Raw genomic sequence first — 22,811 nt, 5'->3', positions numbered from 1 at the left:
CTGATCCCATCACAGCCTTAGCTACTGGTGATGCAAAGAAAGGCGAGTTTTATTCTTGTCGATGAGGCAACAAAACTAATTTTGAAATCTACAAAGACAACCAGAGCAGGAGGGAAATACCATGGCACATCAGTGTCTCTATGGGAACTGCTCTACTCCAAATACATCACTGAGGAAAAGAGGAGAGAGCTAGTGCAACAGTACAAGTCTGGATCAATCACAATTGAACGCTTCTTAGAAATGATCCTGACAATCATTCAGCAACAGACCACAACAACCTCATCGTCATCACTTGTCATGTGCCAACCACCAGAAACAAACGTGGATAGCAGCACAACCACCATCACCACTACAGTTACAGAGAAAACTGAAGTTCAAAGCTTCCATGGAATCAGAAAGGATGTCACTGCTACTGAGTTGCTTGAATCAAAAATCATCAATGAGGACCTCTACAAAAATCTTACTGCTGGAAAAGTCACAGTGACAGAAGTAAGTGAAATGGACTCAGTACGTAAGTACTTAAAGGGAACTAACAGCATTGCAGGAGTGTACCTTCAGTCCACCAAAGAGACCCTGAGTATATATGAAGCCAAAAGCAGAGGCCTGCTAACTCCAGGTACTTCTCTGGTTCTGCTGGAAGCCCAAGCTGCCACTGGCTTTGTAATCGACCCAGTAAACAACAAGAAACTTTCTGTAGAGGAAGCTGTGGCTCAAAGAGTGGTTGGCAAAGAGTGGAAAAATAAACTGCTTTCAGCAGAAAGGGCTGTTACAGGATACAAAGATCCCTACACTGGAAAGACAATTTCGTTGTTCCAAGCCTTGAACAAAGATCTCATTGTGAAAGATCATGGAATTCGTCTTCTAGAAGCGCAAATTGCCACAGGAGGCATAATTGACCCAGTGCACAGTCACAGAGTTCCTGTTCAGGTAGCATATACAAGAGGTTACTTTGATGAAGAAATGAACAAGATTCTGTCTGACGCTGATGATGACACCAAGGGCTTCTTTGACCCCAACACCCAAGAGAACCTCACCTATCTTCAGCTGGTTGAGAGGTGTGTCACTGATCCCATCACAGGCCTTAGCCTACTGGTCATTGCAAAGAAAGGCGAGTTTTATTTCTTTGTCGATGAGGCAACAAAACTTATTTTGAAATCTACAATGACAACCAGAGCAGGAGGGAAATACCATGGCACATCAGTGTCTCTGTGGGAACTGCTGTACTCCAAATACATCACTGAGGAAAAGAGGAGAGAGCTAGTGCAACAGTACAAGTCTGGATCAATCACAATTGAACGCTTCTTGGAAATTATCCTTACAATCATTCAGCAGCAGACCACAACAACGTCATCGTCATCACTTGTCATGTGCCAACCACCAGAAACAAAAGTGGACAGCAGCACAACTACCATCACCACTACAGTTACAGAGAAAACTGAAGTTCAAAGCTTCCATGGAATCAGAAAGGATGTCACTGCTACTGAGTTGCTTGAATCAAAAATCATCAATGAGGACCTCTACAAAAATCTTACTGCTGGAAAAGTCACAGTGACAGAAGTAAGTGAAATGGACTCAGTACGTAAGTACTTAAAGGGAACTAACAGCATTGCAGGAGTGTACCTTCAGTCCACCAAAGAGACCCTGAGTATATATGAAGCCAAAAGCAGAGGCCGCTAACTCCAGGTACTTCTCTGGTTCGCTGGAAGCCCAAGCTGCCACTGGCTTTGTAATCGACCCAGTAAACAACAAAAACTTCTGTAGAGGAAGCTGTGGCTCAAGAGTGTTGCAAAGAGTGGAAAAATAACTGCTTTCAGCAGAAAGGGCTGTTACAGGATACAAAGATCCCTACACTGGAAAGACAATTTCGTTGTTCCAAGCCTTGAACAAAGATCTCATTGTGAAAGATCATGGAATTCTTCCTAGAAGCGCAAATTGCCACAGGAGGCATAATTGACCAGTGCACAGTCACAGAGTGCCTGTTCAGGTAGCATATACAAGAGGTTACTTTGATGAAGAAATGAACAGATTCTGTCTGACGCTGATGTACACCAAGGGCTTCTTTACCCCAACACCCAAGAGAACCTCACCTATCTTCAGCTGGTTGAGAGGTGTGTCACTGATCCCATCACAGGCCTGAGCTTACTTCCGTTGCACAAGTGACGGAAAGAAAACCTTTCTAAAAGCATTAACCTTTGAATTTTTAACCTTCAGTGTACTCATAATACAAGTTAATACTTTCTCCTTGTGCTTTTAACAAATCATTTTATCGTCAGTTATTTCAATAGCCTGCTATCCGCTGTAAAAATGCCAACTGGTCTTATATGACTTAACTCTGAAAATTACACTATGTATTTGTTGCCCTTTTCTTGTTTTCAGACCCTTTGATCACATTCTAATTTCCTCTGATAACACTACATTTTGTATTTGCAAAATTTCCCTGTTTTAACGTTTTTTATGTCATTTGTGGAGTCTAAAGATTGGATTGATTTTACATTGATATAACATGAGCATACTTGTACCTTGCCTGTACAAACAAGATTTTGTTGTTTTATAACATGCAGGCAAAGCTTTTCTTGCTGAAATCTTTTGCTTCCAAAGTAAACAATGAATTGCTTTAACCTCACTTGGCGGCCAGCCATACATTTGGTTTTTTGTGCTATTGTAAAACCTTTTGTGCAAACTGTTGTCTGTGGCCCAATAAAGAAGTGAGATATAAGTACTTGATCTTGTCTTTCTTTTAGCAATTTTGTATGAACATCTTTACATTTTGGGAACTTTTATCAATTCAGTACAACACATACCGTAAAATAATTTCCTTGTTGAATACTCCTCACATGGGGTGGGCAACTTTTAGAGCACTTAAACACCCATATGATACTTTCTGTTCAAAAACAGTAAAGCATATCAAATGCAAACAATTGTCATTTCAAAGAGTGTGAAATATGTCTAACTTGAAATACTTGAATGAATGTCCTTGACAACTGTATGAACGCAGCGTGACAGACCACATTTGGCAATTCTGAAAATTAAGCTTGAGTGTACAGCACTCTCTAGTGCAAAGAAAATATAAAACAATGCTTTTAATGACGTCCAACATTTATTTTCAATGTCAAATATTTCTTGATTTTTCTTGTTTTGGTGCAAAATGTATATAAAAATTTAAAATAAAAAAGAGTCAAATATTATATCAAAGAAATCCAGGTATACACAACTGGATGTCCTTGCAGGAGAACATTTCAGGTGCCTATAAATGTATTTAAATCCAACATGTCACTGTCTCTTAACTGTACATGTAGACAGTGCTTTTACCTTTCATTAATTGACAATAATACAACAGAAACAGGCTTTGTACTAGATTCCAAACCTTTGCTTTCTAGCACAATAAGACGGGCTTTTGCATTTTTCAACTGTTTTGTGTGAACAATATTCATATAAAACATTTACAAAAAGACCTATAGGTAAAATATCCACGTTACTTAAACAATATAATCCACAAAGAAGTGTGTTTTAAGACATGCACATATGCATACAAAGGGCGGCTGTGGCTCAGTGGTAGAGCGGTTGCCTGCCAATCGGAAGGTTGGTGGTTTGATCCCCGCCCCTGCAGTCATTGTCGAAGTGTCCTTGGGCAAGACACTGAACACCAAGTTGCCCCCGGTGCTGCGCATCGGAGTGTGAATGTGTATGAGTGTTTATCTGATGAGTACAAGCACCTTGTACGGCAGCCCCGGCCACAGTGTATGAATGTGTGTGAATGGTGAATGTTTCCTGTAGATGTAAAAGCGCTTTGAGCAGTTGTTAAGACTGGAAAAGCGCTATATAAATACAGCACATTTACATATGCCAGAAACCATTTCTGGAACCAAATGAATATGAATATTGACTACTCCAATTTGTCCAGTAGCAGGCGAATGTCTTCTTGGCCACGGTAAATTCGCTTCATTCCCCTCGGAAGATAACGGCAGGATGAAAGGTTGAGGTAGCTAAGAGCAGTCATCTGGCCAATGACTGGTCTGCAAAATAAAGTACAAATAGCAATTTGTTTGTTGTGAAATCCTTGAAAAGATAGTGGTAATTGGAAACTTGCTGTACCCAGAATTTACAAATGTGAATGCTTGATTCAGTTCTGCATGTCTGCAGATTGTCATTTAAAAGGTTAAGTTTATAGTTTATTTGACTGGTAGAGTTAAGATTAAAAACTATACATTGAGTACCTGAGGGCAGGTGGTGTAATCCTGGTCCCGCTCAGGTTTAGTGAACGCAGGGTATCTGCCTCTGTGACCTGAGCAAGGTGACTCATCGCTATTTCCAAGTCCTCCTCTGTGAAGAGCTGATTTGCGATGTCAAGCTGTTGCAGTGTTCGACTCCATTTCTGGGTCACCATGTGAAGCCCCTTTTTAGGTGATGACAACGTAACATTGCTGTTGAAATACTGTCCCCAGAACAGACATTCAAGCTCTGCCAAATCACAACAAAGGAAGGTAGCGTTATTTAATAAAAAGGGTTTTTAATGCAAATTCAGATCACTGATATTGTGAACATTACTTTTAATAACTATACATTTGTACAATAGCTTAAAGGGTATTCAGTATAAAAAGCAGAGCAAAAGTAAGTATTTCTGTGACCTCAATAAATGTTCAGGTCCTGTTCAGTGATTGTGGATTAAATATAAAAATACCATTCTAAGCGTTTCAGTACTGTGCCCCACATTAGGTCCCATTTTATAATCATACTTAAGTAACTTAATAACGTTATATATAATAATGTTTATAAGGTAAAATATATATTGCATGAGTTAGACCTACCAAGACAGGGTAGTGTTGCGAGACCGAATGATGTGATTCGAGAACAGCCTCGCAGGTCCAACACCCGCAGCCTGGTGGAGCCAAAGAGGATGTCCCACAAATCTTTGTCGGTCATGAAGGAATAAGAGGTGGTTGCGATACACAGCTCTTCCAATAACGGGAAGCCTAATTTTGAATCTGCAGCATTACGCATCATCTTATGCAGAGGCCTGACATTCAGCATCCGGAAGGTCTGATGGGAAGTTGAATAGATGTACAATAGATGACCAAGTTTCATGGTTAAATGCGGTGCCCACACAGCATACGAAGTCATCATGCACTGACACCCAACATGGAAAGTGTGAAATGTATCACAGACAATAGACAAGATAGGATTTAGGGCAGCAATTAGCGAGTGTTCTTATCGATTAATCTGCACATTATTTAATAAATTAATCATTTGCTTATAAAAAATGTCAAAATTGGGAAGAATGTCCATTATATTTGCTAGAGCTCAAGGAGACATTTTCACATCTCTTTGTTTTGTCCAAAACCAAAAGATATTCATCTTACAGTGATATATGACAAAGTAAAGCATGATCTTCTATTTGCTTTAAAACTGACTGAAACAATGAAGAATTTATCAAAACTAAGTTCCAATTAATTTCCTGTCGCAATTATTTCTGTGGATTGACAAAGCAATTAATTGTTTAAGCTCTTAAAGCATTACAATTCATATGTACACAAGAGCTTCAAAATGTTGTTTATTATTTAATATGTCAGTTTTTTCATTTATCAGGGATCAAGGAAACTACAGAGCCTGATCCATTAAACATAATATTAAAAATAATTGCAAATCAGTCACATTTACATATAGTCACAATAGTCAGATTGGCATGGTAAAGTGAAATAGTAGTTTATATAAGAAAATTCATTTTTTTACCTTCAGTTTAGGGCACGCCATCTGTAGTGCCTGGATGCAAATGGGAAGTTCACAGCCTTTACTGTCCAGCTTTGTGTTGACCTCCAACAACTCCAGATTAGGACAATTTCCCTTCTGAAAAGACAAATATGATATGTTGAGTGTACCAATTTTATCTGTCCTCCATAGCTGGGGCTGTGGGTAATGTATGCAAAAAAACATAGTTTGGAGAGAAAAAGGAGGGGGGTGCTTACAGTGATGGCAGTCAGCAGTCTGTCATTCTTTAAACCATGAGTGAACAAAATTTGCTTGATCTGGATCCCATTATTTTCAAGGTACTCCAGGAGTCCCTCAACCTGAAACTACAACAAACACAAGTTTTCTACAAATTTACTTTTCAATATGTAACCAAGAAGGTGGTAAATTAACCCCTGCTGTGAGTTGCTTGCTGTAACTGGTGTACCAAAATGGACAATAACTAAACAATGGAACTAAACAATTGGTGGACAATAACTTTTCTTTACGATGAAACCCATCCAATAATTGATCTGGTTCAAAATGTACCTCTGAATACTGGAGATCGATGCTCTGCAGAGACCGGCTGTGCAGACCAAGGCTGTGGAAGGCTGTTGCAGTCAGGCCTGTGCAGTAGGAGAGCTTGAGGGAGTGAAGCTGAGGGCAGAACTGCGACACAACCTAAATTTGATCACAGCATATATGCCGGAAAAAACACATGGCAAATTTAAAATCTGGTGATAAAAATAGCAACGTATAATTTATCAGACAAACTTTAGTGAGAAAAAAAAATACAATGGAAGAACGGTTTTCTTATTTTAGAGCAAAACTCTAGTTTGAAAGTCTTCAAACAGACTATCAGCATTGAACTAGCAATTACTTTCATTATTGATTCATCTGCTGATTATTTTTTGGGATTGTTTTGTCTATACAACCAGATTATGAATACCCTCAGCCCAAGGTAATGTATTCAAATTGTCAAACACCCCAACTTTATTGTCACATAGGACAAATAATAGAATCAAGCCCTCACATTTGAGAAGATAGAACCTGCAAGTATTTGACCTTTTGGGATGAAAAATAACAAAAACTTTGCCAAAATACTTTTCCATCTGGTTGGTTAATTAAAAATAAAGTTTCTGTGTTCAGAAGCTTATATATAGTTTAAAAAAAAAAAAAAACACATTTCTAATCTTGAAGGCTTACCTCTACTGCATAGGTAACATTCTTTGTCCAGTGACAGAGAGAGAAGTCTCGTAGCTGAGAGAATCTAGAGAACAAGCAGTTTATTTATTTATTTTGCAAGATATAAAAAAAGAAACTCAAGACATCTAAGCACAAAATTAATCACAGTTTGCATAATGTAAAAACCTCATCATAAAACTAATAACACAGACCTGTTCTGTGCCAGCCAGTTAACAGTGTCCTTAATATTCTTCTCAGTTTTAGGTAGCTGGGTTTTCCCTGGTGCAATCCAGCAGTGACCCACAGTCACTTTACGCCACAGGACGGGACTGGAGGCAGCAGCGTTCCACAGACGACAAACTCTGCCCGCCCTACACCAGAAACACACGCGTATAAAATACAATTTGATTGGAGTGGAATTGATGGCTCCCAAATAGCAGTGCTCTAGCTGGATGATATCATTGAAAAATTATAGAATGAAACTTCTATTATTCATGTTATTCTTATTAATAACTAATTACATGTGGATATTTGCTGTTTTTTTTGTCTTCTATGGTAGTAATTCAAATATGTTAGGGTTATGGACTGATGGTTGAACAAAATTGCCTCTTCAGGCTAAGTTTAAGACATCAAATTAAGCTCTGTGAAATTGTGATGCCCATTTTTTGCTATGTTCTTGCATTTAATGGCACAAATGAACAACGGCAACAAAACAGTCTGCAGTTTAAACAATCGTAAAAATAATCGTTATTCACAGTTCTAATCATGAAATAGCAAATTAATACAGAATAATTTCTAAATTAACCAAATTTATGTTATTATGCATTAAAACAGACAAAACTCTTTCCATGTATACATGTATTTTGTGAGAGTTTAAATACAATTTTAGAATAATTAATTTGGACAAGATCATTTTGTAAAGCTACAACAGGACATGATCACATCATCATCAAACTTTCCACTGAAAGTTGACAAACGACAATATTGAAATAAAGGATCTGTAAGTCCTGTATCTCAATCAGGTCATAGTATAAATGTTGAATATTTAAGTATACCTAAACTACACAATCACATGTGATTATTACCTGCATAGGAATGGTACAGCGCCATCTTGGACAACCACCATCTGAAAAATACTGATTAGCACCTCCTCGGGAAGACTTTGACCCCATCTGTGATCTGTTGTGTTCTGCAGCATAAACAAATGAGTGTCCTCTTTTTCCTTGGCAACTGGATTGTTTGCTGGTTTAGGCTTGACACGGACTGTCTTTTTTTTCTTAATCTGATTAGCTTTTAATTTTACTTTAGCTAGCTTCCTCCTTTTGCTTCCCTTCTTTGGGAGAGTCCAGGCTGAACCATCATACTGAGAAGTAGAACTTGATATGACAAGAAGCATATCTTCGCCTTGATGCACAGTGTAGCCAAGCTGGGCCGGCCTGGAGACTCTGGCCTTTTTATGCTTCTTGGCTTTTGCATTTGCAGGCTTACCAGTGGTCCTCTTAAAAGAAGCCTTTTTTGGCTTTGGTCCATCTTCTCCTTGACCTGATGTATTTGATGTGCTTGGTGCAGTGTCTTCTCTTCTTTCACTGTGGGTTGAAGCCTCTGCTTCAGGGGAATCCATTGTGTGCTGCTAACTTGTCTTTATCACAAACTTCATTCAAAGAAAACCAAACGTTGGCTGAGAGGTGACATAAAGGCATCTGAAAGAAAATCACAAAAAATCTGTCTGTATCCGTGTGGATGATTTATTGTGGCTAATAAAATGTACACATCATGTCATGCAGCAGACTGGATGGGGAGAAAGTGCATACAACAAAATGACTTGTAAGATCAATCATATCTTGTGTCTTACTTACAGTACACCAATACAGATTGTTTTGAAGTGTATTGTGTAAGACTTAACTGCAGGGGGTGGCACAACACAGCACAAAGCTACACCGCACACAATTTCTTATTTTTTCCTCTTCGAATTAGTTGAGCTGCTCTTCAATCTTTCCAAGTACAACCATATACCCCTGGTTGGGAAACACTGCTCTACGATAGTGTAACTACAATAAAAGTCATCGTTTTCAAAAATGTGTTTTCTATCTGAATGCTGCGTGCGCATCCTCAATTGTTTGTCAACGGAAGACCAGACAGTCACATCATGGATTGTATAAAGTGAGAGAAAAAGATTATCGAATAACTAACATCAACTATTGAACAACGTTTTGTTATGGAGTTAAATACAAAATAAGCATTTACACATCATATCATCATTGGCAACGTACATTTGTTTGCAAGCTAAATATATCAAATTGTCTATCGTTAAGCTAAATAAGCTAGCTAAGGTTAACGTTTCACTCATACAATTAACTTGTGTTAACGCTAGTTAGTTAACGAGTAACATAACGTCACAGAACATTGGCATAACAACGGTTTCTGCGTTGACAAATAATACCATTAACAAAAATATTTTCTGAAATAAAAAAAGGTATTTCGTTGATATTTTATGTTACCTGCTGCTAGCTAGCTAGGGCTAGAAGACTGACCAAAACGAACGGCAAACTCCAACCTCAGTAGTAGACCCACAATGCATTTCACATATCCTCTGTGATTGGTGGAGACCTCGACAACAGCCCGCCTTCTGTAAAACTATCCAATTACCGAACAGAGCACAATGTTTAGCGTCTACCACGCTTTGTGTTGTGGGGTTGAGAATCGAAGAATTGTCACGGCTGTGCAACTTTAGTTACTGGGTAAGAGAGTATGCTCTGAATACTACCGTTTGAAATTAATTGTAAAATGTCACAGAATGCATTACAGCGCTTCTGATCTGGTATTTTTTTCACGGATTATTGTGGTACAATAAACTATTTCCTGCAGGCAAAGTTTCTGCTAACACTAGCAAGTTGCTCACAAAGCTAACATTAGCATGCAGGGGTAAGTTGGTGCACTCGTTTGCAGATGCAACGATAATGCTTGTATTCTCCGCTCACAGTTAGAGCCAGTAACCCGCAAAGATCGTCTTGGTGTTGTTATTTGTATTAGAATTAAGAAAGAAAAGTCTTGTTCTTCCTTGGATTGGACCCCCCAACTCCCACAAGGCTAAACAAAATAACACAGATGTACACTAATTTTCCAGTTGATTAGGTAATGTTATTACTTTAAAATAATGCACTCCAATACAACGGCCCTGCAATAAACCCAAGGTCATAATGTTCAGGTTTTGTAGACACAGTTTTGGTGGCTAGTCTGTGGTGCTGTTGTACTGTATTGGGATATGATGTGGGGCGTTTGTTGATATTTTGGCCACTGTTTATATCCAGAGAAGGCTTAGTGTTAGAAACCCCCTTGTGTAACATAATACAATTCAACACCACCACCTAAACCATCAGAATGAGTACAATTTTGTTTAACATGTCATTGTCTTTTTCAGGATAGGAGTTACTTTTCCTCCAGAGCTTCAGTATACTCGTAGAGCTATTCATCAGGGAGCCACTTTTCTGCAGGGCTACATTCTACAAGACAACACTGAAAGTATGACAATTATGTTCTGTTTCATGTCCTTACTGATTCAGGGGCACACACTGTATGAAACGCTGACAGAAAATTATAAGCACAATTTTATTACTTTTTGCTAATGTTATGATGTAATTTTGCCTAACTTTATTGTCTTTTCCATTGTCATGGATTGATACATTTGTAGTATTAGCCTCCAGATTATCTTACTCTGCTTGTTGGGATTGAATGAGGGTAAAATAGACACTTTTTTCATCCCAAAGGAAATTTTCGACAAAGAGAAATTTACAAAAAATAGCTATAATTAATTGTAATACACAGAAAACAGCCATAGTGGGATGGTGGACATTATGAAACACTAGTCACAAGTCAACTGTGCACTCAAACTGTAAAATCATACTGTAAACATCCCCTTTCTTCTTTAAGTGGTTATTCTTGCTGCTGATTGCAACTTTTTTTTTTAGTCTCTTTTTTAAAACAGCACTCAATGGAGGAGAGCCAAGATTTCTCACTTTGTGGTAAAGCCGCTGTAACTGAAAATAATTTGAGTAAGTAAAATGGCCATGTACTAAAGCTGCTATTCTGATGACTATGAGCTAAATTTCTATATAATACATGTATTACTAGCAATTACCTAATTGTGTTTTTCTAGCATGATTCCCATACTTTGCATCTTCGGTGGTTACATTGCCATTCATCAGAAAAAACAAATACAGTACATGTAATCCAGCTCAATTTCAGGTTTCCCCTTAAGCAATTCCCACCTCCATCCATTATTGTTAAAAATTGCAACCTTCCCTCTTTGTCCAGCACTACTTTCTGTTCACTTGTCACCATTCTGTTTTTTAGGAGATGAGTACTATTGGAAGCTTGTTGCAGACTTCATTGGTGCTCAATCAGGAGAAGGACTGGAGCTGGAAAAGGCGCCATGCAGGAACAGAGTTTTGATTCAAGTAGGACTTATGAGAGAGGAAAATAATTTCCCATGGCTTGCCGTTTTAGATTGGCTCAAGAAAACTTTCCCCAGTCATCAGTCAGCTGACTTCCGTCGTTTGATTGAAAGAGGCATCGCGACAACCTTGAGTCTGGGAAGTATCGCGAGGCGGACTTTCCTGGAGTCAGACGTCAACTTTAACTTTGTTGGCCCAATATGTGATAGCATCGGAGTTGAACGACAACATCTTTTGGAAATGAGGGATTTTTCAGAGCGAGCGCAGTCAATCGAAGTCACAAACGGTTTGATTCTCGAGTTATGCAACTTTGTCACCAGGGAGAGAATTGCGCCAGTGGTTCTAGTTACTTGGCTTAAGAACTTCAACCCTGAGTATTGTAAGAATGGGGACATTCAAAAGGCATATAAAGTCCTTAGAACCAAGATAAAAAAGTTAAAACAGTATTGCCGGAATTATGAAACGAGGAGTCACAGGAGAAATGCTGTGATGGAAAATGTGCTTCAAAGTCCATTTGAACTGGTGCGGAAAAAAATGCCACGATTAATTGCGAAGAAACGCATTAAGAAAGACGAAACAATAAATTATGAAAAAGTTACAATCAAGCAGGAGTACGAGAGCTATGAAATCATGCAAGATGAGGAGCCCGAGATGAACAGACTGAAAGACGTCTCTATGCGCGATGAAAGTGATGAGGATTTAGATGAATCCAAGAGTGAAGAGGAAACCTCAGTTAACAAACAAGAGGCTCTGACTCTACTTGACATTGCAATGGTGTCCGTCCAAAAGATGTCAGGAGTGTACGGCGGAAAAAACGAAGCATGTAAGCAAGTTTGCTTAGATCTCCTCAGAAATCAGTATGCTCTTACATGCAGGGAGCATCCAGCCATGTTAGAATTTGAGAGAAAACTGGACACATTCAGTGAAGACATTTCACTTGTTTATCCCGCGGTGTTTTTAAACTGCAACGCCAACTTCCTCGTTGACGTCTATGATGCCGTGGAGAAGCAGATTATGAACTTTGAAAGAGAGATAATTCTGTCGATGGGAGAGAAACTGGGCCGCGACAAGCTTCCAAAGTTCAAGAACTTTGTGAATATGTCAGAGAGCGCCACCTCGCGCTACATCCACATGGCTTGTGATATCTTAAGCCCGAGCACCCGTGCCACCCAAAACTACAGGAAACACTGGGAAGCATTTTGTGAGGAAAAAAATAATCCATCCAGACTTACGGCAAAACAGTCGAACCGATTCAAAAACTACTTTGAAGCTGCAGCGGGTCTTATCCACCATCACAAAGAGATGGCTCTTTTCTTCTCTGATTTGCTGTCGATGGACAACGACGAATGCCCAAACATTATTCTGGAGTGTGTTGCCACTGATGCTAATGATTCGGTGATACAGAGCCTTGTATGCGTTCTTGCCATTGTCTACTGCAAAATCGTCGGCCCTTACTGGCAGCTTCTGAAAAGCGGAGGAGAGTACTCGCTCTTCAGCCAGTACATACTCTGTCTCTACCAAAAGTACCTTGATTGGTCCAAAGATCCTTCAACACTGCTGGAACCTGAAGGGGCCACCAATGTTTTTCTGCAGTTCCCATTGCAGGAGAAAACTTTTCATGGAGTGTTTCATTTCTGTGGCCAGTGGCGCACGAATAGAGACCTAATCAGAGCGTGCTTGAAGAGGATAATAAAGGTGATTGCAGCGGTCACTGAGGAACACCTTAAGGATTTCCTTCCAGGGGGACCATTTTCCCAAGTTCCTTCACCTGATTTGAGCTTAAAACTTGTAAATTGCACGTTCTCTGTCTTGATGGCAGAATATCCCTCAGGCCATGCAGACCCTTACAAAAAGGAAAAATCTCCAAAGTCCTCCAAACGCTCTTACAAGAGCTTGGACAGCTCTCAGGAAGACGATGGCCGATCTGGCTCATCTGATGATGTTGGCTCTGATGAATCTTCCGGTTGGCATGCCAAGAGGAATACACACACTGGCCAAAAAGAGGACTACAGTCCTCAGATGAAGAAAGGTATCAGTATTAAAAAAGAAAAGGTACCAAAGGTACATGAAGAGCTTGAGGAGAACATGGATAGGGATTACATAATCGCCACAGTGAACAGAAACGGAGGGCCATGCAAGTCCCAGCAGGATGTCGACAAAATGCTGCTGCGTTTTGATGGCAAACCCAGAGCGGAGAAACGGGAAGCGATGCGTTGTGAAATCTTGTACCATAAAATGATACTAAACAACCCAGACCCAAACTTGTGTTGTGATTTCCACAACAGCACACAAATGGTGTTAAAGCTGAAGCTCGCACTTCCTCGTGTCAAACCTGGGTACTCTCTTGTTTGGGCGCCGAGAAAGACCAAAATAAAGCCTGTGTTCCAAGACGCAACAGATGCTGCCACTGGTTACGGTGAAAACAGCCACCCATGACAGCTTTCACTGCATCTAAAAAGTGTGATATTGAGAAAGAATGATGTTAATGTGACTTCCTCATATGATTTTTTTCATTTACAAACAATCAAAAATACACACAATGACCTCAGTATTTCCACAAAAGTGCAATAATGTATGACTCTGTCCCAGATGTAGCGGTTGTGTGTTACGGTGCTTGCACATCCAGCAGATGGGAAAGAACTATTGGTGACGAAGGCTGACTGTAGCGTCTCCTCACATTGCCAGTGTCTTGGCCAAAAACATGAACACACACTGCAAAGACTACAGTCGAAGGCCAACTAGCAAGGACAGTCCGAGAGGAAATAACTCTTCATGTCAGCAGGCAGCGATAATCTAATTGTCATTTGAAAAGGTAAACTCAATTCAGTTGTTAAATTGTACTTGTTTAGTGGCCAGCTGACTGGCTAGTTAGCTTGCTTGCTTGGGGGTTCTGTTCCCAGTCTAGTACTGACAACTGCAGAGGAAGAGATGTGAATACACTTTATGTTACGTATTATGGTATAGGAAATAATTGTATTTATTTTGTAATGTAGGTATGTAAATCTTTCAAAATGCTTGCTTATCATGTAATTAGAGAAATGTGTATGGGATTGATTAGATGAGATGATGAAAAATAAGTTTTCTGTGTGTCAATTCTACTGTTGATTATTTTTTTTTTCTTCTTGTGCACTAATTTGCTTAAGCTAAGTAGCCAATTAAATGGATTCCTCTCACCCTTTCAACATGTTTAATCTGCTGGGGAAAAAGCGTCAAGTAGCAAAGGTTCAGACACTGCAAAACCTAGACAACTTGGAGAAATGGCCGACAATCTCCTTGGTGTGTCAGCACCTTTACTGTATTTCCATTGCCAATCGATGTGGTTTGGTTTTTGCGGCCCTTACACTTTTGGTATGGTTGCATAATTTGCATGGTGATGTATTGTAACAAGGCTTTTCTAGAAAGTTAGCCCCATTTTCTTTTTTTGCAGAGAAGTTATTTTTTTAATATGAGATTGTACCCATTGTGATCATGCAGAAGTCAGTTGATAAACCACTGCTGCCTTAAAATATATTGTAATAACCTCTGACAAAATAAACATCTTTGTTCAAATGTTTACTATTATTTTTGTCCATCTGTGTGATATCAACACATAGAAAAAGTTAGGCTCATATCTAATCATTTAGATCAGAGTTCAGCGTTACAAAACCAACCTGAGCAGTAATGACAGAGGCTTTTTGGAATCATCATTCCAAATGTGACAAGTCACTACATACAGTCTTAACATATTTACAGCAACTCAGTGTATAAATCATAACCAGCAAAATTCATTACCATTTCAGATTCAAACCACCCCCACTCTCGAACACTTCAAATTACTGTTAAAAACATCTCTTTTCTCTGGCCTTTCCTTCCAGCTAAGGAAAGATATTACCATTGTTGGTTCATTATTTTCTTTTGGAATGTAGGCTATTCTGTATTCAATTGTTTCATTGTTGTTTTTACCTCGTGAAGGACTTTGGTCAACCCAGTTGTTTTTAAACGTCCTATATAAATAAATTGACTATGACAAATAAATATCCTTGAGTATAACCTTTTTAGAGGTAAAAAAAAACGTACTTTTGAATAGGTGTCTGACGCCTCCCGCATCACATGTCAGCGGGTGGAAAACGAATGCATCCGTATGGCTCAAACCAGACAACTAGTCTTTGAGGGGTTTTAGCATTGGTGAATTCGGTGATGATGGTGCCTTCAAGTTCCTTGGAAAACTGACCGCCCCAAACAGTAGACATTAGACAATAAAAACAATTGTCCATTCTACTGTCTCGATACGGGAAATGTGGTTAATGTTTAAAACCAAAGATTAAGTTAATAGTTTTTAAATCGCTGCATTTCGCCACGTTTGGTTCTTGTCCCTGTTCGGACACCGTATTAAGAGTTGCGCGGCGGGCGGGGTTAAACGTTTAACACCGCCCACATTTAGGTCTGCTTGTCTGTAGCATAGACTGTATATTTATGGTCTGCAGTCCGGGGCTTTTCAACTAAAGTCAAGCGGGTAACCAACCAACGGGTTAGTAGTCTGTGGTCGCAGTAATACCATGGCTGGAAGATGGTGGAGCAGCGCGGCGGTAACCCACGTGCTGGTGGCTTTGTTCGCCATGGGCTCCTGGATTTCCGTAAACAGTCTGTGGCTCGAGCTCCCGGTGGTTGTCAACGTGCTGCCTGAAGGTCAGTGCTCCAAATGAGATTATATGTTCACCTGGTCTGGCCTTTATGTAAGACTTTATTAAAACATAACGATAGACACATAATTTGGACATATTTGCTTTAATATTTAATATTATTTGGTCAATAATGTAATAATTTACATGTTAAGTATAAAGTTACGGGGCACAACAGTATTGTACATTACGTAGCTACCATTTAAACAAAGTTCAGATGATTATTCCTCTTCTTCATACCATTTTAGAGGGAAACATTGTGCTCATTACTCCATTACATTTCTACAGCTGTTGTTACTTGTTACTAATGTATTGATTAAACTACCCACCAGCATATATAGTTATATGTATCTGCACAGTAATTCAGTACTCTACTAATAATTACTTAAATAATACAGTTTTTTAAATAACAGAGTTGTCGTTCTGTTGCGAAATAAGTACTTTTACTTTTTATACTTTAAATTGATTTCTGCTGGAATTTTGTCATGCAGCACATTTACTTGCCATGTAGTATTACTAAGGCAAAAATATCTGAGTCTTTGATTATATAGATTACAACTTTAATTTGTCAATGTGTTGTAATTGCTGGAAATAATTCATATTAAGTACAAGAGAAGTTGGTTTATAAGTTTTTCCTGAAAGCACCAGTTGTCAACCCCAAAACATTGTTACATTTTTCATTTTAAGATGTAGAAAATAAAGTGACCATTGTGTTTGTTTACCTATAGTTTATTACCCTCACTGATAACTGTCTTTTCTTGTTTTAGGGTGGAACCTGCCAGCCTATATCTCAGTGCTGATAGCGTTTGGGAACATTGGTCCAATAGTAGTGACCATCACACACCACTGTGCTCCAGGACGTTTGAACGAACGCCTCGTCATCCACTGCATCCAGGTGCTGGCCGTGGTAGCCTCGGGTTTCCTGGCTGTCTTCTGGTCACACACCGTCACAATCGCTGAAGAAAAAAGGTCCCTGGTGTTCCTGCTCATCACCTTTGTGTTGTCTTTTGTTTGCTGTACGTCCAACGTCACCTTCCTGCCTTTTATGTTCAGTTACCCCCCTCAGTACATTCGTACTTTCTTCATTGGCCAGGGCTTCAGCGCCTTGTTTCCTTGTATTGTGGCCTTAGGGCAAGGCGTTGGGAAGCTGGAGTGTAAAACTGTAAATAGCACAGTGCAGCCAGAGTATTTAGAAGAGAACTTTCCCGTACAGAACTTCTTCTGGTTCTTGTGCGTCATGCTGTCAATCTCAGCGCTGAGTTTCCAGGCTTTAATGCAAAGGCGGATAGAGTCACAGGAAAATGCACCGCCCCAGGAGTCTGACACTTCAGCAGCAGGAAAGAATGGAGAGGAAACACACCCGCTACACAACGGAGGGACACCGGTGTCTGAGGATCAGGTGCAAGTGGAGGAACAGCCACAGACATTTTGGACACAGCGGAACATCTACCTGCTGTCTCTGCTCGCAGTCTCCAACGCCCTCACCAACGGGGTCCTGCCGTCTGTACAGAGTTTCTCCTATTTGCCTTATAGCACCATGACCTTTCACCTCTCTGTGGTCCTTGGCAACATAGCCAACCCCCTGGCCTGCTTTGTAGCTATGTTTTTTATCCTGAGGTGAGAAAATGTTAGTTATTTAAGTACATACATTATTTTAAATATTTGTAAGACGCTTACATTTAATAGTTGTGACCATCTTTTCTTTTAAAAATGTTGGCTACAGTATTTTGTTTGTCCCCATTTTTGTTTTCCAGGTCCTCTACTGGTCTGGGCTTCTTGTCTTTAGCAGGCGGAGTATTTGCTGCGTATCTCCTGGCGTTAGCAGCACTTAGCCCCTGTCCTCCACTCCTGGGAAACCATGCTGGTGTGGCTTTAGTGGTGAGTGGTGATACATATTTATAGAGCTGGGTATCATTTAAAATGTATCGACACAATACCCCGGTTGTATAGTAAGTTCTCTTTGTACTCGGAGGTCAAAGTCAGAAACACGGCCCTTGAAATTGGGAAGTCAGACAACCTTGCAGTACCCTGAGCTCTAGATCCAACATGGATGCCCCGTGCATCCACAGTAGTGAAAGCTACACATACAGTTTATTATCACATCTGTCTTATTTGTGTCTCACTTAATAAGTTGCACACACACAGTCCTGTCCAACTTCTGTGGACATGTTACACTGTTTGTATGCACAAAAAACAGCATAAAGCGTAAAGTGATTGCTACCGTGACCCTGAGCGCTTAACCCACACCTAACTTAAGAAAACACATACAACAAGACAAACAATCAAATGAAGAAACCATCTTCATCAGTTTAACTGCCAAAATGCTGCAGCACAGACAACAATGGAAACCGTTTCCAAGGGAAACTAAAAAGTGATGAACACGGCCAGGACGCGCTTGATGTTGCCAGGGTTTGTAACTCGTGGAGTTATTAAAGGCCGCTATCCGTGGTGTTGGAAAAGGTTTTTCACTCCATCTGTTTTTTCCACATTCACAATGTCCACCACTGATTCCAGCTACTTGCTTCTGTCCTCTACAGGTCATCTCAGGGATATTCTTCACCGGCATCTTCTCCTATCTAAAGGTTGTGATTGGGACTTTGCTTCACGAGGCGGGTCACTCTGCCCTGCTGTGGTGCGGCATCTCTATCCAGGCCGGCTCCCTTATCGGAGCGCTCACCATGTTCCCTCTGGTCAGCGTATATCACGTGTTCAAAGAGGCCAAGGCATGTGTGGATAACTGCAGCAAGCACGAGTGAGATATGTCATGTTTTTCTCAATTCATTTTTTCTTTTTTTTTTTTATCATGAGAAATGACTGTTTTAGCCCAGTCTTTGGGGCTCCACAAGTGAAACATCACATCTGTCTTCATCTGTCTGGTTGTGGATCATGCCACCAATGAAGCATCCTGTCCTGATTCAGAGGCCTCTGATCTGTGAAAACATTTCCAGATAATGGGAGCATTGTGTTGCTGCACATTGGACAAGGGGATGTAAAAAGCATATGATGCAGTAATACCCAATAATACATCTCTGTTTGTTGTTTACTATCAGCAGCTGATGTTTTTTTCCCTACATTAATAAACCGTGTGAAAAGTTACATACTCAGGGACACAATCATTAACTTATTCCCCATTTGTTGCTCCTGAATCTAATTCATAGGAAATATTCAGATTGTTGGTAGCAAACTACAGGCCCATTCATACGGAACGGCTAATGTTCTTTATTTTTTATTTTAGTGACTATTTTCAAATGTTCGTCTACCTCTTCCCTTTAATTCACGTATAATATGATTATATTTCATCAAAGTCAGATATAATTCAGATGTGCTGAAGTCAGCATTATGGAAATTGTATAATGTTTTGCCATAAACAAACACTTCATAGATGCGGTGACATTCCTTGAAGTCAAAATTATTTTTGTGCCTGACAATTTTTTAAATGTACTAAAACAAGGCTTTCAAAGTTTTCAATTTCCTTTTAGAATTGACTGCTTAACATGTTTTGTATATTCAAATAGTTTATTTACCAGTCATTTTGGGTTTGTATTAATTCTAAATATACAGTAATGTAATGTTACCTTAAGGGAACAATATTTGGCCTAGAAAGGAATAAGTGAACAGTTTTGTTAAACAAGGGATTGTGTCACAATAATATTGATCTTTGATACACACTAATACCCTGTAAGGATTTTATTAACAATGCTGCTACAGTCCATCAGACTTCATAACTTCATTATACTCTACAGAAGTTTACAGAGGAAGAAAATGTAAAGGTTGCCTTAACTTTGTTTGTAATCTTGCTTTTTTAATGTATCAATCCATTAAATTCTGTGCTGACTTTACAGTTAATGAATTGATTGTTTGAATTAAAATGATTGACGGTGCTTGCTGTATTTTTAAAAAAAAAAAGTGTATTATGAAGGACACTAAATGATTAGTAAATGAAGCTTTTTTTTGTCTTTAAACAGTGTTGTTTTTTCCCAGTAGGATCTGTGAAAGGTTATTACAGGATAACCATTGAAATGAGCTCTTATCCAGAGTTTAAAGGAACAGCGAACTACAACAATAGCTAGATCATAGCTGCATAATTAGATAAGAGGAAAATCCCAACCGGGATTAATTATGTATATTGCAGTATTTTGTGTTTGCCTTTAGATTTACTTTGATGACTGACTTGCTTCATTGCTCAACTTTTTTTTATTTAGGCAACATTAATTAAGGTACATACAAAAAAATGCTTCATTCATCACTGGTCCACTCATACTTAGTTAAGTTTGATTTAGTAACCGGCTAAACAACACATGTTATTCTATTCTGTGAAGGTGAGTTTTCAAAATTCACTAGACATCTGATAAAAAGTATCAAATTAAATGAATTGATCTCCTGAAGACTTACATTAAAAATTCCCCACAGGTTGGTCTATTTCCTTCTTTCAAGCTTGGGTCCTCTAGCAGAGGCCTGAGGGTTCGGTGCAGTAGCTGCTCCCAGGACTGGGCTCTTCTGGACAGAGAAGATTCTTGTTCTTGGAATTTGCTGGAACCACTGTCCCAGTTTGGGGATTACCGCCCCGCGTGCTGCAATAACCTCTGGAACCACTGTTGCTTTCACTTTCCACATCTTCTCTAGCTCCTCCTACAAGTCCTTGGTTTTTTCCATGCTACTTGTGTTCCTTCTTCTTGATGTTGCTGTCGCTTGGGGTTGCTGCATCTATCACAACTGCCTTCTTCGGCTGTTCGTCGATGATGATGTCCAGTTGGTTAGTCATCACCATGTTATCATTTTGGATCTGGAACTCCCACAGTATCTTAGCACTGCCATTCTCAGCGACCTTTGGAGTTTCCTACTACTTCGACCGTGGGACTTCCAGCCCGTACTTGGCAGTCGGCACAGATGCTCCTGTACACTATGCCAGTCACTTGGTTATGGCGTTCCATATATACCGTACCTGCCTGCATCTTACACCCTGCTGTAATGTGCTGGACTGTCTAGGGGTATCTTCAGCCTGCACATGGGGTCCTCTCTGATTTGCTCAACACTGTCTTCTATTGATTGTGTGCTTAGCTCCTGTTGTTGCGCTGCCATGATTAGTGCCTCTGTGTTATCTTTCAGACCAGCCTTTTCCAGCCATAGGTAGATTACATTGGCAGCTGCTTCTATCTGTCAGTGATCTATGCCATGCATGGGCTTGGCCTTCCATAATGATTTCTCCTCTCCTCCTGCCTCTTTATCTTCTTGTTTCTGCTGCCTGACATATTCATTATTATAACTTGTTATTGTTGTGTAAGAAACACTAGCAACCTAAGTTTCTCTTTGCATGGTCTAAGCTGTTTTTAATGTGCATAACACAATAAACATCTTGGTTCTTGAGTCACTTAGCAGTCAAGTATATGGTTTCAGGAGGGTAACATGCTAAGACTATTTCTTTTGATCAATTAGCCTAGCACATTTCCAGTATTGTCGTTAAACTAAGCTAACTGTCTGTAGCCTTATTTTTAAACAGACATTTATGAGAATGGTATCAATCTTTTTATCTAACTCAGCAATAAAGCAAATCAGAGTTTTTCTGAAAATGTGAAACTACTACTTTAATAATAACTACTAAATAATGCTCCACATGATCACTTAAATTAACACAGATTAACTGTTTTTTCGGTGCATGGGGATTTGTAATAACTTGTCCACCTTAAATCAACTAATGAAATGTGTAGTTGTGTAAGTTTACGGCGTAAACAAACTCACTTTCACCTCTGCTCCCCTGATCCCCTTAAGCAGAATTAACAAATTCTGTAGATTTGTTAATGCGTCTCACTTATTCAAATAATTGCCTCAAGTTAGAGAAATTGCATGACACGCTGTAAATGACATGTGATGATCCTCCAAGTCCCAACAGTGAAGCTACTCAGGGCTGAGACAATGATCAGTTAAGCAAACGTGTGTCATGGTTGGTTACATTCTCTCACACCCACTTACCCCGAGGAGGGTTTAATCCCTTGGTGCACACGCAGAGTTTATACTGCCCAGGACTTTGGCTTCTTTCTCTCTGCAGAAAACTTTAAACTCTCCAGCAAACAGCATGTGAGTATCTGCAGGGGTGCATGCCATCCATTTCATTCTTATTTATGCTTTAATGAAACATTTGAAATGTGTGTGATTTCTGCTATTTTGCATCTTTTACAACACTACATCAAAATATATAAAAAACGAGGATTGTGGTTCCAGATTTACCAGATCATTCTTATTTTTCCGTTAACACTGCTTTATGAGTCTCTCCTCTAACACTAAACTCCGCAGCATGCAGTTTCTTTTCCCAATAAACAATTCCCTTTCAGATGTTTTCCTAGCTTATGTAATGGTTGCCAGTGCAGTAAGTGGTCATGTTATCTTTTTTGTATGCTTGGTGTTTTAAGCGGGATTTACCCACACCCTGCCTGGGATCAAAAGGAAAATAACAGTGAAATTGCATGAAGGCTAACAATTTAATGTTTCAGCTCACGTGACAGTGACAGTGCTCACTCCACAGCTAACCAGGTTAAAGACAAGACTTGAAGAAAACATTACATAAACATTAACCAATCTAGGAATAAGTCACTTTCAGAATGTGTTGGCAGAGGGATGCTTCCGTCATGGTAACACACAAATCTGTGGTGTTGTGTTTACAATTGACATTTTGTGTAGTCAAGTGTTTGTCGACTTAAAGGGGAACTATGCAGTTTTTTTAAGCTTAATTTACCTCAACCATTGTGTTGTCTTCACACTTTTGTTGAGGCTTTTTTTTATCAATGTTTTAAACTTTTTCTTA

General features: G+C 39.4%; 5 protein-coding genes across 10 annotated transcripts in view; 4 read left to right on the top strand and 1 right to left on the bottom strand.

The window, feature by feature from the left end:
• Window positions 1-15: 15 nt before the first annotated feature.
• LOC116701609 (plectin) lies at window positions 16-2,716 on the top strand. Its single transcript, XM_032535394.1, has 2 exons — window positions 16-1,078; window positions 2,132-2,716. The coding sequence occupies exons 1-2, from the start codon at window positions 31-33 to the stop codon at window positions 2,158-2,160; spliced, it is 1,077 nt and encodes a 358-aa protein (XP_032391285.1). The 5' UTR covers window positions 16-30; the 3' UTR covers window positions 2,161-2,716.
• fbxl6 (F-box and leucine-rich repeat protein 6) lies at window positions 2,458-15,823 on the bottom strand. Of its 2 annotated transcripts, none has more exons than XM_032535392.1 (11): window positions 15,788-15,823; window positions 7,992-8,609; window positions 7,119-7,277; window positions 6,928-6,991; window positions 6,271-6,402; window positions 5,961-6,068; window positions 5,728-5,841; window positions 4,806-5,037; window positions 4,215-4,458; window positions 3,847-4,013; window positions 2,458-3,528 (listed from the first exon to the last, which is right to left on the bottom strand). In XM_032535392.1, the coding sequence occupies exons 2-10, from the start codon at window positions 8,525-8,527 to the stop codon at window positions 3,884-3,886; spliced, it is 1,719 nt and encodes a 572-aa protein (XP_032391283.1). In that variant the 5' UTR covers window positions 8,528-8,609; window positions 15,788-15,823; the 3' UTR covers window positions 2,458-3,528; window positions 3,847-3,883. The 2 variants fall into 2 exon arrangements, with proteins under 2 accessions (XP_032391283.1, XP_032391282.1); XM_032535391.1 differs by lacking the exon at window positions 15,788-15,823 and adding an exon at window positions 9,405-9,473 and having other exon boundaries at window positions 7,992-8,606.
• On the top strand, window positions 7,191-14,906 carry LOC116701606 (uncharacterized). Of its 5 annotated transcripts, none has more exons than XM_032535390.1 (4): window positions 7,191-7,296; window positions 10,325-10,425; window positions 10,872-10,955; window positions 11,257-14,906. In XM_032535390.1, the coding sequence occupies exons 3-4, from the start codon at window positions 10,895-10,897 to the stop codon at window positions 13,791-13,793; spliced, it is 2,598 nt and encodes an 865-aa protein (XP_032391281.1). In that variant the 5' UTR covers window positions 7,191-7,296; window positions 10,325-10,425; window positions 10,872-10,894; the 3' UTR covers window positions 13,794-14,906. The 5 variants fall into 5 exon arrangements, with proteins under 5 accessions (XP_032391281.1, XP_032391278.1, XP_032391279.1 ...); XM_032535387.1 differs by having other exon boundaries at window positions 7,205-7,296; window positions 10,889-10,955; XM_032535388.1 differs by lacking the exon at window positions 7,191-7,296 and adding an exon at window positions 9,436-9,644.
• slc52a2 (solute carrier family 52 member 2) lies at window positions 15,780-19,139 on the top strand. The gene is made up of 4 exons (XM_032535393.1): window positions 15,780-16,022; window positions 16,783-17,632; window positions 17,770-17,893; window positions 18,553-19,139. Exons 1-4 carry the CDS (start codon window positions 15,893-15,895, stop codon window positions 18,769-18,771), a joined length of 1,323 nt encoding a protein of 440 aa, XP_032391284.1. The 5' UTR covers window positions 15,780-15,892; the 3' UTR covers window positions 18,772-19,139.
• A 2,688-nt stretch (window positions 19,140-21,827) lies between these two features.
• Window positions 21,828-22,811, top strand: part of slc52a3-2a (solute carrier family 52 member 3-2a) — a 4,748-nt gene continuing 3,764 nt past the window's right edge. Inside the window, exon 1 of the mRNA XM_032536052.1 lies at window positions 21,828-22,087. The gene's annotated coding sequence lies outside the window, so the exon portion shown is untranslated. The remainder of the gene's footprint in view (window positions 22,088-22,811) is intronic.

This window comes from Etheostoma spectabile, chromosome 14 (genome assembly GCF_008692095.1).
Source record: "Etheostoma spectabile isolate EspeVRDwgs_2016 chromosome 14, UIUC_Espe_1.0, whole genome shotgun sequence".
Lineage (NCBI taxonomy): Eukaryota > Metazoa > Chordata > Actinopteri > Perciformes > Percidae > Etheostoma > Etheostoma spectabile.
The sequence above is the reverse complement of the archived record's forward strand: the minus strand, read 5'-3'. Positions and strand labels throughout refer to the sequence as shown.